Below are 15,243 nucleotides of genomic sequence, written 5' to 3'. Positions count from 1 at the left end.
ATGCCCACACGTCCCAGTGCCCGTCGCCATCCCAGTGACAGCCATAATCCTGCTGCCTGCGCGTCCCGATGGCCATCACTGTGACCATCCCGATGTCCGATGCTGCCCCATTGCCCGTGGCCATCCTAATGCCCATGGCCACCGCTGTTCTGATGTCGGCTTGTCCCAGCGCCCGCCATAATCCCAACGCCCGCTCATCCCAGAGAGTGACGGTGTCCTAAAACACACCCGTCCCGGTGCCCATAACCACCCTAACAACCACACGTCCCAGTGGCCGCCATCGTTCTGTTGCCAACCCATCCCAGTGCCCACCACCGTCCCCGTGTCCCCCCATCCCACTGCCAACCACCATCCCGATGCTCACACATCTCAGCACTCATCGCCATTCTGGTGTCCATCAGTTTCAGTAAGCAACAGCATCCTAATGCCCAACCAACCAGGTCCCCGCCACCACCCCACTGCGCATCCATCCCAGTGCCCGCCACCCTTCTAATGTCGTCCCATCCCAGTGCCCACCGTAATCCCAATGTCTACACGTGCTATCACCATCCTAACGCCCACCCATCCCAATAAGCAACCCAACGCCCAACCATCCCCATGCCCACCACACCCCAACCGTGTGCTCGCTGCCACCCTGATACCAACGTGTCCCAGTGCCCCCCGCTCCCTGATGCCCACCACCATCCCATCGCCCACCCATCCCAGTGCCCGTGGCCCTGTTCCCTTGTCCCCACCCTGGGAAAGGGGACACTGGCGGTTCCCCTCCATTATTCATCGCTGCTCGGGTTGCCGCAGTGCCGGGGACGCCAGGGTGGCACCGCCGGGTGACACCGCTCCCGGTGAGGGGGCTCCAGTATCTCCTTTATTACGGAAACAGTGTGCAAAACAGGGGTGCGGGGTGTGCAAACAGTGCCTGGGACCCCCCACTCCCCCCAAACACCAAGGGGCTGCGGTGGAGTGGGGGTAAGTCCCCGTTCCTCGTGTCCCCCCACCATGCCCCCTCTGTAGCAGGGCTGAGGGAGGCCAGGCTTCAACACCAGCAGTTTTTGGGGTTGTCGTGCCCCCCCGGGGTCTGCTGCTCATCCTCCTCCAGCTGGGCCAGCTCGGGGGGGGCCGTGGCAGTGCGCAGCCCCTCCAGCTCCTTGCGGTGCGCCTGCAGCACCAGCTCCGTCAGCCGGGTGAAGGACTGCGGGGAAATGGGGTCAGCCTTTGGCACGGGGTGGGAGGCACCCCCCTTCGGCCCCACACACCTCCTTTATGTTCAGGTTGCTGCAGGCACTGGTCTCATAGAAGTCCATCCCGTACTCCCGGGCAAGCTGCGAGGCAAAGGGCTCGGCGGTGCCGATGGGATTTTGGGGTGAGGGGGTCACCCCCCCCATTTCTCACCATCATATCCCCCCCCCCCCCCGGCCCTTCTGCTCCCAGCACTGGGGCAGACGGACAGTCCCATGGGGTGCACGCTCTGGCCATGCATTGGGGCGGGGGGCACAGGGCATTTTAGGGCAGGCTGAGGTGGGGGGTTGCATTCGGAGGGAGATCTTGGGTGACGCTGGGGGGAGCACAGGGGGATGCTCGGGGTGCAGGAGGCTCTGGGGGGGGGTCCTGGTGCCCTGGGGGGGGCCCTGGCCACGCAGGGGGTGCCACCCCCCCAGCTCACCTGCAGCCCTTGCTCTTTGGCCACTTGCCTCTTGTGCTCCTCGTCCGCTTTGTTCCCGATGAGGATCTTCTGGACGCCGTCGGGTGCATACTGAGCAAAGGGAGGGGGCGTGGGGGGCGGAGGGAGCAACATCAGCACCTCTCACCTCACCTAGAAACGAGGGGGACCCCCCCTCCGAGCCCCCACCTCGTCCACGTCGCTGGCCCACTTGACGATGTGCTGGTAGGAGCGCTCACTGCTGATGTCATACACCAGGAAGATGCCCTGCAGGAAAGGCACCAGGGAGGAGGGGGGGGGGGGGGGGGGGGGGAAGGCAGCACTTTGACCTCCCCGTGCCTCAGTTTCTCCCCCTCGTGCCCCCTATTACCTGTGCCCGCCGGTAGTACTGCTTGGTGATGGTCTGGTACCGCTCCTGCCCTGCCGTGTCCCTGGGGGGGGGTCGGGGGAGGGGGGGGGGGTCATTCCTCACCCCATGCCTCAGCTGAACCCCGAGGGGGGGCGCCGCGGGGCGCGGCCCCCCCAGGCACTCACCAGATCTGGATGCGCACCTTGATGCCATCCACCTCGATCGTCTTCATCTTGAAGTCCACCCCTGGATGGGAGGAGGGCGGCTTTACCATCGCGATTTTTTTTCTCCTGGGGGTGGGACCGTTCCGTGCCCCCTCCCTACATTCAGCCGGGACCGGGGACGCCCCCCCCCCGCAGCCCTTTTCAGCCCTCCCGGCCCACAGCAGGCTGTGCTGTGCCACACCGCGCCCCGGCGCAGCTCCTCCCGCTGCCCTCCGATGCTCCCAGCGCCGCGGCTCCCCGCTGCTCCCCGTCCCCATCGCTGTGGCTCCCGGCGCCCCCCGCTCCCCCGCTGCTTCCCGGTGCCGCGATGCTGCCGGCGCTCCCGGTTTCCCGTTTCCCCATAGCTTCCACCTCCCCGCCTTCCCAATTCTCCCGGCTCCCGCTCCCCCACTTTCCAGGTCCCCCGGCGCTCCCAGCCCCCGCTTTCCCCTCTTCCTGCTTCGCCCACCTCCCGGTGCTCCCGGTTTCCCATTTTCCCACCGCCCGTCGCTCCCGGTTTCCCGTTCTCCCATCGCTCCCGGCTCTCGGCGCCCCCGGTTTCCCGGCGCTCCCCGTTTCCCGGTGCCGCGATGCTCCCGGTACCCTCTCTTTCCAGGTTCCCCCGCTATTCCCAGCTCCCTTCGCCTTCGCTTTCGCTCTGCTCCCACCCCCCCCCCTCTACCCCCGCTTTCCCACTGCTCCCAGCTCCCGCTACCCGCCCGGTTTCCCGTCTTCCGCAGCTCCCACCCCCCGGCTCCGCGCATCCCCGCTGCGGGTACCGATGGTGGAGATGTGCGCCGGGTGGAACTCGCTGTCGGTGAAGCGGCACAGCAGGCACGTCTTGCCCACGCCCGAGTCGCCGAGCAGCAGCAGGCGGAACAGCACGTCGTACTGCTTGGCCATGGCGGCCTGGCGCCGCCGCCGGGCCGGGGGCGGGGATCCTGCGGGATGGCACCGGGGCGGGGCGCGGGGATGCGCCGGGTACCGGGAGGGAGAGGCGGGAGGGATGGGGATGGGGGTGGGGGTGGGGGGGAGGCAATGAGGGACGCGCCGTGGGGGTGCGAGGCGGAGGCACACGCGGTTTTGGAGAGGGGGGTGTAAGGGACAGAGCAGGGGGCAGCCGGGGCTGCGCGGTAGGACGCCGGGAGGTGCGTCCGGGTCTTCGGGAGGCGTCGTGGGGATACCCGGGGGGGGGGTGGGGGACACGATGAGGAGTCGGGAGTTCGGAGCAGGGGATGTGAGGGACGGATGAGGACACGGAGAGGGACAGACAGGGATGCAATGGGGGACACCGATAGGGACAGCGTGAGACGTCCCGGGGCGCCGAGAGGCAGCGCTGGGGCGAATGGAGCGGAGATGCACCGCGGGGCACCTGGAGATGCAGCCACGGCACTGCGGGGGAACCACGGGGGTGCAGCAGCGCGTTAGGGGGGCGCCAGGGGGGCACGCACACGCAGGTTTGGACCCACGGGACACGGGTGGGACGGCAGCAGGCAGCCGGGGGTGCACTGGGGGTCAGCAGGGGGCAGCGTGGGGACGCACCGGGGTGCGCCGGAGGGCGCCGATGGGGTCGCCAGGGGATGTCGTGCGTCACGGGGAGGGGCTGCGGGGTGTGGGACGAGGAGGGGGTCGGGTTTTGGGGCAGGGGGTGCGGGCAGCAGCCGGGGACGCAGCGGGGGACAGCGGAGGGGCGCACCGGGCGACCCCGGAGGGGACACTGGGGGGCATCCCGGGTCACTGGGAGGGTGCGGCGGGGGGTATGGGGCGGGGGACGCGGGTGACAGGAGGGGACACACCGCAGGACGTCGGCGAGGACAACGGGGGGGCGTCCCCAGGCCACCGGGAGGCCGCGCCGAGGGGGTGACGGGGTGGGGACGCCCCCAGGGTTGGGGGTCTGCCCGCGCGGCCCGGGCGTCGCAGCGCCACGAGGGGACACGGCGGCCACACTGCGACACGGAGCCACGTGACCGCGCGCCGCCGCCTGGCCCGGGGTGGGCGGGGCTTGGAGCGGAGTGGGCGTGGCCAACGGCAGAAGGGCGTGGCCAACGGCAGGCGGGCGTGGGCAACGCGAAAGGGGCGTGGTTTTATGTCCCCGCCCGGCCGCCGTCGGCCCGGCCGGCAGCAGCATGGCGGGGGCCTGCCCGCACGGCCCCGGTCCGCACGGCCCCGGCGGGCGGCGGCGGCTGCGGGAGGACGGAGTGAGGACGCACACCTCCGCCGAGCAGGTGCGGGGAGACAGGCTGTGGGGTCGGGGCGTGAGGGATTGGGGTCTGAGAGGCCGTACGGCCGGGGCTGAGGTGCTGCGGCGTGAGGGGCCCGGGGGTCTGAGGGGTTGGGGTGTGGAGGTGCTTATGGGACCGGGATCGGAGGGGGCCTTGGGCCTGGGGGCTGAGGTACTGGGGGCTGTGGGGCTGGGATCTGTGGGGCCGGGGGCTGAGGGGGCTGTGGGGCCGGGATCTGTGGGGCTGAGGGGGCTGAGGGAGCTGTGGGGCTGGGATCTGTGGGGCCAGGGGCTGAGGGGGCTGTGGGGCTGAGATATGAAGGGGCCTAAGACTGAGAGCTTGCAGAGCACGGGGATGTGAGGGAGCCACGGAGCTGGGGTGTGAGGGGCAGGGGCCGAGAGTGAGGTCTGAGAGGGCCAAAGTCTGAAGGACTGAAGTCTGAGAGGCGGTGGTTGGAGGACGCTGTGGGGCTGGGATCTGAGAGTGCCGGGGTCAGAGAGTGCCATGGGGCCGGGTGGGAAGCAGTGAGGGGGTGAATTCCCCTGCTCCGGCTCCAGGGCTGCCCCTGCCAGGGTGCCTTGCTTAACTGTGGGGGTAGGAAGGCCCAGCTGCGCTTCTTGAATCAGCTCCCTCGGCCCCTGGGGTGCTCGGATGGGACAGGGAGGGGTCTGAAAGCTTTAACCTTAGACCTAAAGGAGGTTGCATGGCGTGGCAGCTCCTGGCCCTGACTGCGTGCTCTCCTTCTTGTGCCACAGAGCAAAGTGGAGGACATTGTGCAGGAAGTGTTTGACGCCTACAAGACGAACCACCACGCCGTGCAGTAAGTCCCCTGCGAGCGCTCCCACAGCAGGCTCTGGGCTGGGGCTCTGCTGAGCCCTACCTGCTGCCTTGCAGGTTTGTCCTGCAGCGGGAGAAGCACTTCCACTACCTGAAGAGAGGCCTCCGGCAGCTGGGCGAAGCGTATGAGGTACTGAGCACAGCCCCAGGGCTCCCTGGTGAACCCTTCAATTGTCACCGAGTTCTCCCTGCCCTGGAGGCTGCTCCTGTGCCACGGGGTGCCCCAGGGCGGTGGATTCGTGATTTGCCCTTTCCAGAGTGCCTGTAGCCCCTCGTGTCCCCCCTGTCCCTGTAGTGTCTGGATGCCAGCCGCCCCTGGCTCTGCTACTGGATCCTGCACAGCCTGGAGCTGCTGGAGGAGCCCATTCCCCAGTCGGTCGCCTCTGAGTAAGTCCTCCCCCGGCCCCGGGGGGCACCGAGGGGTCTGCACCCCGTGAGCCATGCCAGAGCTGCACAGCGTGGGTGCGCCCGCTCCCAGAGGTGCCCGCTGCCCTGTCCTCTGGGGCCACCTCCCGCCGTCCCCGTGTCCCTGGCGCCAGCACAACGGTGCTTTGTGTCCTGTGGAGCCCTCAATGCTGCCTATTCTTGCCGGCCAGCATCTCGTGACAGAGGGAGGTGGAGGAGATACAGGAGTCAGCATCCACCTCCTAGGGCGGGGGGCTCCCCAGGGTGGTCGGGACACATCACCAAGGTGGGAATCCCCCTGGAAACACCTGGGGACGCTGTGATGGGGCTGGAACCCTTTGCTGCTATGGGACGTGCTAAGGGAAGGCTCGGTGCCACCCTGGGAGCCCCATCCTCCTGCCCACCCCGCCACAGTGTCCTTCCCTGGGCCCTGTCGCCAGCTGTCCCCCTTATCCCTGCAGTGTCTGCCAGTTCCTGAGCTGCTGCCAGAGTCCCCAGGGTGGCTTTGGGGGGGGCCCGGGCCAGCACCCCCACCTCGCCCCCACCTATGCCGCTGTCAACGCGCTCTGCATCATCGGCACAGAAGAGGCATATAACGTCATCGATAGGTACAGGAGGGTGGTGTGGGGCTGTGGTTGGGGTGTCTGGGGTGGCGGGGGGCAGGGGGGGGTTGTAGCTCCATGCTGCCCCACACACCCGCATCCTTCCACAGGCAGAAGCTGCTGGAGTACCTGCACACGCTGAAGCAGCCCGATGGCTCCTTCCTGATGCATGTGGGTGGTGAGGTGGACGTCAGGTGGGTGAGCTGTCCCCTCTGTGACCCTACGCAGCCCTCCCCGGGGCTGTGCACAGAGGAGGGACATCCCCCCCCTTCTCCCCCAGGAGCGCCTACTGTGCTGCTGCAGTGGCATCGCTGACCAACATCCTCACACCCGCGCTGTTCACCGGGACGGCCGAGTGGATTGCCAGGTGAGTGCTGGCCCGGAGGGGGCGCAGGGTTGGTGGCCCTTCTGTCACCGTCCTTTAGCACTGTCCTCATGCAGGTGCCAGAACTGGGAGGGTGGTATCGGCGGGGTGCCGGGCATGGAGGCTCACGGTGGGTACACGTTCTGCGGGCTGGCAGCTCTGGTCATCCTGAAGAAGGAGCATCTGCTGAACCTGCGCAGCTTGCTGGTGGGTGTCACGGGGCGCCACGGTGCTGGGGGGGTCCCCGGTCCTGGTGGTGAAAGCCACTCCTGGTGTTGAAACCTGCTGTCCCATGCAGCATTGGGTGACCGGGCGGCAGATGCACTTCGAGGGCGGTTTCCAGGGCCGCTGCAACAAGCTGGTGGATGGCTGCTACTCCTTCTGGCAGGCGGGGCTGCTGCCCCTGCTGCACCGTGCCCTTCACGCGCAGGGTGAGTGGGGGGAGATCGGGTTCGTCTGCCTCCAAGGAGCGTCTGTTTGCGGAAGGGGAAGGGGAATGAATGAGCTTGAGCAAGGAAACAAAGCGTGGCATAGCCCTGCAGGGTGCAGCGGGAGCTTTGGGTAGAAAGAGGCTTCCCCGGGCTGGTCTCGGGGTGTTTAACAGACCCTCTTTGCCCCCCCCCCTTGCCCTGTGCAGGTGACACGGCACTCAGCATGTCACACTGGATGTTCGACCAGTCGGCTCTGCAGGAGTACATCCTGCTGTGCTGCCAGTGCCCAGCTGGGGGGCTGCTGGACAAGCCAGGAAAGTGAGTACCAAAATGGTTGTTTGGGGGAGGGGGGTAACGCACCCCCGGGCCTCTCTGCTCAGCGTGTCCCCCCCATCCTGCCCCAGGTCACGGGACTTCTACCACACCTGCTACTGCCTGAGCGGGTTGGCCATTGCCCAGCACTTTGGCAGTGGAGATCTGCACCACGAGTTGGTCCTGGGCATCCCCGAAAACCGCCTGGTAGGTTGGGGGGGGGTGGGAGGAGATCGGGGACTCCCACTTCGGGGCTTTTTCAGGCTCAAAGTGCTTTGTCCTTCACTCTGGCAGCGGCCCACGCATCCAGTCTACAACATTGTGCCGGAAAAAGTGGTGAAGGCGGTGATGCACTTCTTGCAGCAGCCTGTGCCCAGCCTGGAGGCTGCAGGGTAGGGGTCTGAGCTCCACCCCCATCCGGGCAGAGTGAGGCCCTCAGGGTGCTAGCCATACCAAAAAGGAGCCGGGGGGCCATAAAGCAGAGCTGCCACCTGCCCTCAGGGTGAGTAAGGAGCACGGGAAGGTTCCCAGCCCTGCTGCCCCCTCCCCGAACCCAAGAAAACACAGTTACCATGGGGAAGGATAAAAAATAAGTTTTGGGTTTTTTTTCCTTTTTATTATTTATAAGTCTTATAGTAAAGGGAAGCCTTAACTTGCAAGACAACTCTGAGCAGTATGTACAACATACTTTAGATCCATGGAATGAACGGCGTTAAAATGGGGTCACCTACAGGGAGAGGAGAGGTGGGGAAATGCCACAAACGTGGGGAGGGGGCTTCTGGTGTTTGTGTTTTGGGGGGGGCGGGACAGAGGGCAGGACGCACACGCAGACCACCCAGCCCGAGCCCTGCAGCTCCATGCCATGGAGGGCAGGGGGGTGCCTTGCACACGCAGGAAATAAATAGCGAGACCCCCCCGCCCTGTGCTCACCCCCTGGGGGTGCCCACAGGTGGGCAATGGGGGCCGGGGGAGGGGGATGCCCGCCTCCTGCACAGCCTCGTGCTCAGCTCAGGGCTGCAGTGGTCCCTGGGTATAAATAGAAATGCTCATATAAAATCGAAAGGGGGGGGGGGGGGGGGGAGGGGGCGCAGAGAGAGGCTCGCTAGCGGCGTGGGGGGGGGAAGGGGGGAGGGGAAAGGGGGGATGTTGGGGGCATCTCTGCGCAGTCAGGGTCCCCCAGGCCCCCCCCCCCAGATTCCGGCACGGGGGGCTGCAAGGGTGCAGCCCCAGAGCCTTGAGGAGAGAAGGGCGAGTCCTTAGGGGGCCAGGGGGCAGGTGTGGGGGGGCCTAGCTGGCCTCCATGCGCAGCTTCTTCCTGCTCTGTGGCTCGTCGGGCTCCGAGTCGGAGCTGGAGTCGGAGCCGCCGTCGAAAGCGGAGATGGTGCTGCCCTTGGGGTTGGTGTAGAGGCTGCTGTCCGCTGCTGGGTAGTTGGCCTGCAGCTGGGCGCTCGAGCGCGCCTTCTCCAGGGCTCGCACTGCAAGGCAGGGGGGTGTCACAGGCCAGGGTGGGGAGGGGCACGGCCTTTGTATCCCCTTCCTGGGGGTGGAGGGAGGGGGGGGGGAGAAGCTCACCTTGCTGCTCCAGCAGCGCGTTCTGCCGCTTGAGGTCGTCGATGTCCTGCTGGTGCGTGTGGTTTTTCCGGCGCATGTACTGGATGTACTCTGTGGCTTTGTCCAGGATTTGGGCCCGGGATGCCTGTGGCAATAGTGGGAAAAGGCACGGGCCAGATAAAGACCTCAGCCCTGCCGTGGGGCGGAGGGCCCCCCCGACGTGGATGTGCGTGGCACCGTGGCGGGGACCCACGGACCGACTGCACCGCTGGGTTTCCACCAGCAGAACCTCAGAGCTGGGCAACGTGTATGCAGGAGGAGGAAGCACTGCAGGAGGGGGAAGTCAGAAAGGTCCCCGTGGGGCGTGCCGCCGCGCTCCACAACCTCACCTTCTCGCCCTGCAGGGAGGGCACGGAGTCACGCAGGCTGTGGAAGCTGTCCTTGATGTGGTCCCGCCGTTTGCGCTCCAGGGCGTTGTGGTGGGCTCGTTTGTCTGCCTGCAGGGGGGGGCACATGCACCCACACACACACACACACACACATACATACAGAGGGGGGCGGGGGGGTCACGGTGCTTTCGGTTTCCCCACGGCGCAGCTTCCTGCTGCGGCTGAATTGGGGCTGGGCCCAGATGAGAGGTGGGGGTGGGGAAAGCAGCTTCACGCCCCCCCCAGAATGCATCACAGCCCCCGTAGCACACAGCACTGCCTCTGCATCTACCCAAAGGGCACAGCCCCACGTGTGTGTGTCCCTGTCCGTCCCCCCCACTCCCCAAGGTATCCTTCTGGAAAGAGGCAGCCCCACGCTTTGTCCTGACTCCAAAAGAGACACCCTCCCCCCAGCCGTGCCCCCCAACCACACAAAGTCATTGCGTCTTCCCCATAAAGCAGGCACAGTCCCCCTGCTCCCCCCACCTGACAACCCCTATTCAATGCCACAACCCTCCCCTCAGACAACCCCTAAACATAGCCCCACAGGTGTCATCACCCCCCCAAAGTAAAGCCACTTCCATAACACGGCCCCACAGGTGTCTGTTCTGACCTCCCAAACCAAACCCAACTGTGTCTGTCCGACCCCTCCCCAAAGACAGAGTACCCTCTTATCAGCACAGCCTCCCAGACGCACCCCAAACACAACCTCACCCCCCCAAAACAGTGCCACAGCTGTCCACCTCCCCCCAAAATCCACAACCCCAAAGAAGCATCCCTGTGAGAGTCCCATCACCACAGCCCCCCTATTTCCCTCCAAACAGAGACCCCCACCCTAACAGAGCCCCGTAGGTACCCCCCATGACACAGAGCCCCCCCAGAGACACATCCCACACCCTAACAGAGCCCCATAGATACCCCCCCTTACACAAAGCCCCCTCAAACACACATCCCACAGGTCTTCCCCCCCAACTCGACCCCATAGGTCCTCCATCACGACATACCCCCCCAGAACAGAACCCCACAAGCGTTCCCCCCAGAGCCCTCCCATCACCACAATCCCCCATCCCACCCCCCCAACCAGAGCTCCCCCCCCTTCCCCATGCAGCCCTCCCAAACACACACCCCACAGGTGTTCCCCCCCAAACAGGACCCCACAGCTGACCCCACCCACCCCAATGACACGCAGCCCCCCCCCCCCCCAAACACAACCCCACAATTATCCCCCCCCGGACAGAGCTCTCCCATCACCACAACCCCCTCCAACCCTCCCTCCCCCCCACAACAAAACCCTATAGGCCTCCCCACAACACCCCTCCCCCAAACCATTCCAAAGACGCATCCCCCCCTCCCCAAACAGGACCCTATAGACCCCCCTCCATCACACTGACCCCCCTCAGACCCCCCCCCCTTCCCGGTTTCCACAGCCGCCCCCCCCACAGCTGCCCCCCCCCACCAAAAAACCCCACACAAGTGCCCCCCCCCGCCTCAAATAGGACCCCCTCATGACACAGCGCACCCCCAGCCAGTGCTACCCCCGGGGACAGAACCCCACAGCCCCCCCCCGCCCCCCCTTACCACAGGGCCCCCCCCGACGTACCGCGGACTGGAAGCGGGGCTGCTCCTCCTGCGGGCCCCGGGAGGAGGAAGCATGGAAGGGCGGAGGGGAGGAGGAGGAAGAGGGGACAAACCGAGCGTTACCCCCTCGCTGCCCACATCGGGGCGCCGGGGGGAGGGGGGGAGCGGGGGGGTGGGCGGACTCACGTCGCTCTCCACCTCGATGTCATCGTTGTCGCTCATCGCTGCCGGCCAGGGAGCAGCGGGCCGCGCCGCCACAACAACAGCGCGCAGCGCGCATGCGCCCGCCCTGCCCGGCCGCCTGCCTGAGCGCGGGGCATTGTGGGGCGGCGAGTCCGCGGCCGGCGAGGCTGCGCGGGTGGGGGCACGCAGCGGACTATAGCTCCCGGCGTGCACCGCGCCCCCCGCGCATCGCATGCCGGGAGCTGTAGTCCCCCAGCGGTCAGGTGGCCGGAAGTCCCGCCGGCGGCCGGAAGTGCCGCTGCCCTCTCCCTCACGGAGGGGCGTCGAAAGCGGCGCGAAGGAACGGCGGCAGTGAAGGCGGAGATGGCGGTCGGATGAACCCTTTATTGAGCCGGAGATCAGCGGGGAGCGCAGCGCAGTGCCTCGGGGTCGGCTCCGGGGGGCTCAAGCCCCAGATGGGTGCAGCCTGTAGGGCTGCGTGGCGAGGCCTGTGGGGCTCTGGGGCTGCCAGAGTGAGGCCCGTGGGCCTGCTGCCTAATTTCTCTGCTCCCCGTCATCTCTTGGCGTCTCGTCCTCCTCCGCCGGGTGCTGGCTGTTGTCACGGCTCGTCCCCTCGTCCTCTGAGTTGGTTTCGTCAGAGTCCTCCTCCAGGTAGCGGTATCCGCTGGCCCTGTGGCGCGGGCGTGGCATGCGGGGCAGGCGGAAGGCCACGCGCTGTGCCAGCCGGCGCTCCATCCAGATATAAGAACCCGCCGCCAGCCCCAGCGCCAGCAGCATGAGGGACAGCTTGGCCTAGGGGATGGCAGGGGTCAGCACGTGGGACAGCCTCACTGTGCCCGCCGCCCGCCCCCCCCCCCCCTCCCCCCTCCACCCCTCCGCCTTCATCCCAGCCCTGCTCACCTTCATGGGCAGCCCTGACCACAAGTACACGGTGAAGATGGCCAGCGCCTGCCACCAGTGGTAGATGGTGAAGATGAAGTCTTGGCGCTCTTTGTCTTCATACAGCATGCCCAGGAGGACTGGGTGGAGGGAGGCAGGCACGTGCTGTCAGCATCCCCAGCCTATGGTGTCGTCCTGTGCTAACTGCTAGTGGGCCTACAGAGCTGGGGACCGCTGGGGCACACAAAGACAGGACGAGCTGGAGACAGCATGCCCTACCCACAGAGCTGGGGACCGTCAGGGCGCATGAGGACAGGATGAGTTGGGAACAACCTGCTCTACTCAGAGGGCTGGAGGCCACTGGGGGACTCAAGGACAGAGTGAGCTGGGGAGGGTCTGCTCTATTCACAGAGGTGGGGACCATCGGGGGACAAGAATACAGAATGAGTTAGGGACAACCCGCCCTACCCACAGAACTAGGACCACCGGGAGACACAAGAACAGGATGAGCTGGGGACAACCTGCCCTACCCGTGGAACTGGGGAACACAAGGCGAGGATGATCTGGAAACAACTTGCCCACTCCTGGGGACGCCTGAGACTGCTGGGACATTCCCACTACTCACTGCTAATGCCAGTCTTGTTGAGGGCACTGCCCATTCCCCAGAGTGCGGCTATGGTGTAAAGCAGAGGTGCCTGCTCCACTTGTTGGGGCTTGGGCGCCCAGCAGAAGAGCATCACCAGGATAGCAGCGTGGAGCAAGGCTCCGGCCAGCAATGGGTACTGACGCCGCAGGCGCAGCATGCAGAGGGCAAGGCTGGAGCAGGTGGAGGCGGAGAAGCCGTAGGCGATGAGGAGGTATGCCAGCTTCTCCAGCCCCAGGGTGCACACGCCATAGTTCTGCATCGAGGACAGGCTCAGCATCGTGCAGCCGTGCCGTCCCCACGCCACCACCCCATCCCAGCTCTGTGCTGTACCAGGGAGAAGTCGTTGCAGACGAAGAGCACTTCAAAGCCGCTGTAGATGAAGAAAGGAAGGAGGTGGCGGAGGCGATAGTCCCGCATGTGCTTGAAGGGCAGCTGGAATATGTTCCCCCAGCCAATGCTGCGCAGGTCAATCTCCTCAGTGGTCCCGTACGCCGAGCCGCAGAGCAGCAGGACCTGCGTTGTGGTGGCAGGTGACATGCTGATGGCCACTTGCCCCATCCTGTCCTATCTTATAACCAGCCCACCGCAGGAGCTTGGAACTGGAAGATCTTTAAGGTCCCTTCCAACCCAAACCATTCTCTGATTCTACAATTTCGTGCTCACCATCAGCATGGCAAGGAAGGCAGCTGCCATCAGGACGCTCTCCACCATAATGAGGTTGACGCTGCGGGGCAGACTGTCCAGCACCGTCTTGTTGAAGCCAGTCAGCATGCCGTGGCTCAGGGTACCTGCAGGGGCATGCACTCCGGGCTCAGCACTGGCCAGGATTGTGCCACCACAACCCTATGTTGCTGCCCCGTGTGCTCACCACAGTGCTTCACCCCAGAGAGTGTGTGGTTGAGCTGGTAGATGTAATTGTTGAGGAAGAAGAGCATGGGCATCTGCGCGCAGACGAAGCTCAGCTGCAAGATGCAGAGTGGTGGACATTCAGCATTGGGCTGTCCCCTTTGTCCCCTCCCTGTCCCTGCTGGCCCTCACGTGAAAGCAAATGTAGAAGATGGTCTGGAAGACGACAATGTAGGCACTGCAGGCTCCGCGTGGTGCTTGCCGCTGCTCCTGCACGTGTTCCTCCTTGTAGTTGGCGTACTCGTAGTACTTCTGTGCCATCCTGTAGTGGAGTGTGGGTCAGCCTCTGCCCTGTCCCACTGTTCCCTTCTCCCCCTGCCACCTACCGCGTAATGTAGTTGCCCAGGGAGGCCCAGAACGGCACGATGGCCACCCCGATGGCCACAGCAGAGGGCACCAGCGTGAAGTAGCGCTCCCAGTAGTTGCTGGAGACAAAGAGGGCATAGATGCCCACGGCCAGGAACATGGTCCACTTGGTGCCGAAGAACCGGATGAGGACAGGCGTGTAGAGCAGTGCCACCACGGGGGTGACGTTGATGCCCATCAGCACCTTGCGGTCGATGTCTTCCAGCTCCATGTTGCTGTACTTCACCTCCCGGTAGGTCTCGTCGTAGTGCAGGATGAGCTGCATCTGCAGCAGGCCTGCGGGGTCCCAAGTACCATCACGTCACAGCCCCACTGACATCAGGGGGTCCCCCGTTTTGGGGCCAGGGCCGTACCCAGGTAGACGCTGTAGGTGAGCATGGCAGCCAAGCTGGCAGCCAGCACATTCTTCACCACGCCAAGGCGCTTGCGGCGGAAATACTTCTGTTCCTCCTCCTCCTCATTGTAGTCCGTGTGCGCTCCCACAATGTCATCCAGCTGCAGGAGCCCCCTGCTCAGCCATGGAGTGCCACCACCCTGCGTCACCAACCCGCGTCACCTCCCTGCCTCACCTGTGCCTCAGGGCCCAGCATCTCACCCGCTGCTGTTTTGGCCGCATCCTGGCAGCAGCTGGGGTCCTTCTCCATCGCTGCTGCGTCTGTGGGGCACTCTGGGGGTGTTGGGGGGAAACATGTGTCCTATGGCCCCAAACTTTGCACCCTTGGGCTCTGTACCCTCAAAGATCGCACCCATGTGCTTTGCATCCCCTGCTACCCACACCCCCCGGTGGGCAGCCATGATTCCTCCCCCCCACACTGCACACCCTCAAACCCTGCACCGAGCACCCTTGAGCCCCCACACCCCCGTACTCTGCAACTGTGTGCCTGGCACCCCCAAACCTTGGCACCTGTGTGTTCTGCATCCCTAAACCCTGCGCTCATGAGCCCGCACAACATGTCCTCTGCGCCCATCATTCCTCCACCCGCAAACCCTGCACCTATGAGCCCGGCACCCCCAAACCTTGCACCCATGTGCTCTGCACCCCAAAACCTTTTGCCCATTACCCCTTAAACACTGCACCCATGTGCTCTGCACCCCTACACCCTGTGCCTGTCACTCCTCCATCCTCGTACCGTTCGATCCCAAACCTGGCACCCGGCACCCTCGCACCCCCGAGTCCAACAACCCCTACCCCGCACCCCCGAGCTCGGCACCCCCGGGCTGGCTGCCGCCGCGCTGTGCCCGACTCGGGGCGGAGCTGCCGCTGCTTCCTCTTTCGAATGGGGCGGGCGGGACGGGGGCTTAAAGGAGCCGCTCCGGGAACCCCCAA

At 65.4% G+C, this 15,243-nt stretch overlaps 4 protein-coding genes across 11 annotated transcripts; 1 reads left to right on the top strand and 3 right to left on the bottom strand.

Annotated features, from left to right (window-relative positions):
• Positions 1-840: 840 nt before the first annotated feature.
• RAB15 (RAB15, member RAS oncogene family) lies at positions 841-3,129 on the bottom strand. Of its 2 annotated transcripts, none has more exons than XM_025151198.3 (7): positions 2,986-3,129; positions 2,189-2,249; positions 2,025-2,085; positions 1,844-1,921; positions 1,658-1,747; positions 1,251-1,316; positions 841-1,186 (listed from the first exon to the last, which is right to left on the bottom strand). In XM_025151198.3, the coding sequence occupies exons 1-7, from the start codon at positions 3,107-3,109 to the stop codon at positions 1,031-1,033; spliced, it is 636 nt and encodes a 211-aa protein (XP_025006966.1). In that variant the 5' UTR covers positions 3,110-3,129; the 3' UTR covers positions 841-1,030. The 2 variants fall into 2 exon arrangements, with proteins under 2 accessions (XP_025006966.1, XP_046798137.1); XM_046942181.1 differs by lacking the exon at positions 2,986-3,129 and adding an exon at positions 2,676-2,876.
• A 1,182-nt stretch (positions 3,130-4,311) lies between these two features.
• On the top strand, positions 4,312-7,980 carry FNTB (farnesyltransferase, CAAX box, beta). Its single transcript, NM_001396665.1, has 12 exons — positions 4,312-4,431; positions 5,184-5,248; positions 5,323-5,395; positions 5,561-5,652; positions 6,132-6,278; positions 6,383-6,466; positions 6,553-6,639; positions 6,714-6,843; positions 6,935-7,067; positions 7,274-7,385; positions 7,472-7,586; positions 7,674-7,980. The coding sequence occupies exons 1-12, from the start codon at positions 4,333-4,335 to the stop codon at positions 7,773-7,775; spliced, it is 1,239 nt and encodes a 412-aa protein (NP_001383594.1). The 5' UTR covers positions 4,312-4,332; the 3' UTR covers positions 7,776-7,980.
• MAX (MYC associated factor X) lies at positions 7,970-11,240 on the bottom strand. 2 transcript variants are annotated; one of them, XM_015286091.4, is made up of 5 exons: positions 11,123-11,216; positions 10,959-10,985; positions 9,320-9,427; positions 8,952-9,081; positions 7,970-8,854 (listed from the first exon to the last, which is right to left on the bottom strand). In XM_015286091.4, exons 1-5 carry the CDS (start codon positions 11,156-11,158, stop codon positions 8,667-8,669), a joined length of 489 nt encoding a protein of 162 aa, XP_015141577.1. In that variant the 5' UTR covers positions 11,159-11,216; the 3' UTR covers positions 7,970-8,666. The 2 variants fall into 2 exon arrangements, with proteins under 2 accessions (XP_015141577.1, NP_001383595.1); NM_001396666.1 differs by having other exon boundaries at positions 7,979-8,854; positions 8,952-9,075; positions 11,123-11,240.
• Positions 11,241-11,483: 243 nt separating this feature from the next.
• Positions 11,484-15,157, bottom strand: UNC93B1 (unc-93 homolog B1 (C. elegans)). 6 transcript variants are annotated; one of them, XM_015286090.4, is made up of 11 exons: positions 15,047-15,157; positions 14,486-14,583; positions 14,270-14,424; positions 13,877-14,192; positions 13,683-13,812; positions 13,513-13,606; positions 13,308-13,432; positions 12,975-13,157; positions 12,624-12,897; positions 12,020-12,138; positions 11,484-11,911 (listed from the first exon to the last, which is right to left on the bottom strand). In XM_015286090.4, the coding sequence occupies exons 2-11, from the start codon at positions 14,530-14,532 to the stop codon at positions 11,654-11,656; spliced, it is 1,701 nt and encodes a 566-aa protein (XP_015141576.2). In that variant the 5' UTR covers positions 14,533-14,583; positions 15,047-15,157; the 3' UTR covers positions 11,484-11,653. The 6 variants fall into 6 exon arrangements, with proteins under 6 accessions (XP_015141576.2, XP_015141574.2, XP_015141572.2 ...); XM_015286088.4 differs by having other exon boundaries at positions 14,270-14,411; XM_015286086.4 differs by having other exon boundaries at positions 15,106-15,157.
• Between the last annotated feature and the right edge of the window lie 86 nt (positions 15,158-15,243).

This window comes from Gallus gallus, chromosome 5, assembly GCF_016699485.2.
Source record: "Gallus gallus isolate bGalGal1 chromosome 5, bGalGal1.mat.broiler.GRCg7b, whole genome shotgun sequence".
Classification (NCBI taxonomy): Eukaryota; Metazoa; Chordata; class Aves; order Galliformes; family Phasianidae; genus Gallus; species Gallus gallus.
This window is presented reverse-complemented; position numbering and strand designations above follow the sequence as displayed.

What these genes read in the sequence shown, in the direction of transcription:
- RAB15 (XM_025151198.3), bottom strand. Translation starts at nt 3,109, where the DNA reads ATGGCCAAGCAGTACGACGTGCTGTTCCGCCTGCTGCTGCTCGGCGAC. An exon ending in AAGGTGCGCATCCAGATCTG is followed by an intron (nt 2,086 to 2,188) that starts GTGAGTGCCTGG and finishes ACCCCCCCCCAG; the next exon opens with GGACACGGCAGGGCAGGAGC. An exon ending in AGTACTACCGGCGGGCACAG is followed by an intron (nt 1,922 to 2,024) that starts GTAATAGGGGGC and finishes CCTTTCCTGCAG; the next exon opens with GGCATCTTCCTGGTGTATGA.
- FNTB (NM_001396665.1), top strand. Translation starts at nt 4,333, where the DNA reads ATGGCGGGGGCCTGCCCGCACGGCCCCGGTCCGCACGGCCCCGGCGGG. An exon ending in CCCCAGTCGGTCGCCTCTGA is followed by an intron (nt 5,653 to 6,131) that starts GTAAGTCCTCCC and finishes TTATCCCTGCAG; the next exon opens with TGTCTGCCAGTTCCTGAGCT. An exon ending in GCATCCCCGAAAACCGCCTG is followed by an intron (nt 7,587 to 7,673) that starts GTAGGTTGGGGG and finishes TCACTCTGGCAG; the next exon opens with CGGCCCACGCATCCAGTCTA.
- MAX (XM_015286091.4), bottom strand. Translation starts at nt 11,158, where the DNA reads ATGAGCGACAACGATGACATCGAGGTGGAGAGCGAC. An exon ending in CCTCCCTGCAGGGCGAGAAG is followed by an intron (nt 9,082 to 9,319) that starts GTGAGGTTGTGG and finishes TTCCCACTATTG; the next exon opens with CCACAGGCATCCCGGGCCCA. An exon ending in CGCGCTGCTGGAGCAGCAAG is followed by an intron (nt 8,855 to 8,951) that starts GTGAGCTTCTCC and finishes CCTGCCTTGCAG; the next exon opens with TGCGAGCCCTGGAGAAGGCG.
- UNC93B1 (XM_015286088.4), bottom strand. Translation starts at nt 14,560, where the DNA reads ATGGAGAAGGACCCCAGCTGCTGCCAGGATGCGGCCAAAACAGCAGCG. An exon ending in CCTTCCTTGCCATGCTGATG is followed by an intron (nt 13,158 to 13,307) that starts GTGAGCACGAAA and finishes ACCACAACGCAG; the next exon opens with GTCCTGCTGCTCTGCGGCTC. An exon ending in TCTGCAACGACTTCTCCCTG is followed by an intron (nt 12,898 to 12,974) that starts GTACAGCACAGA and finishes TCCTCGATGCAG; the next exon opens with AACTATGGCGTGTGCACCCT.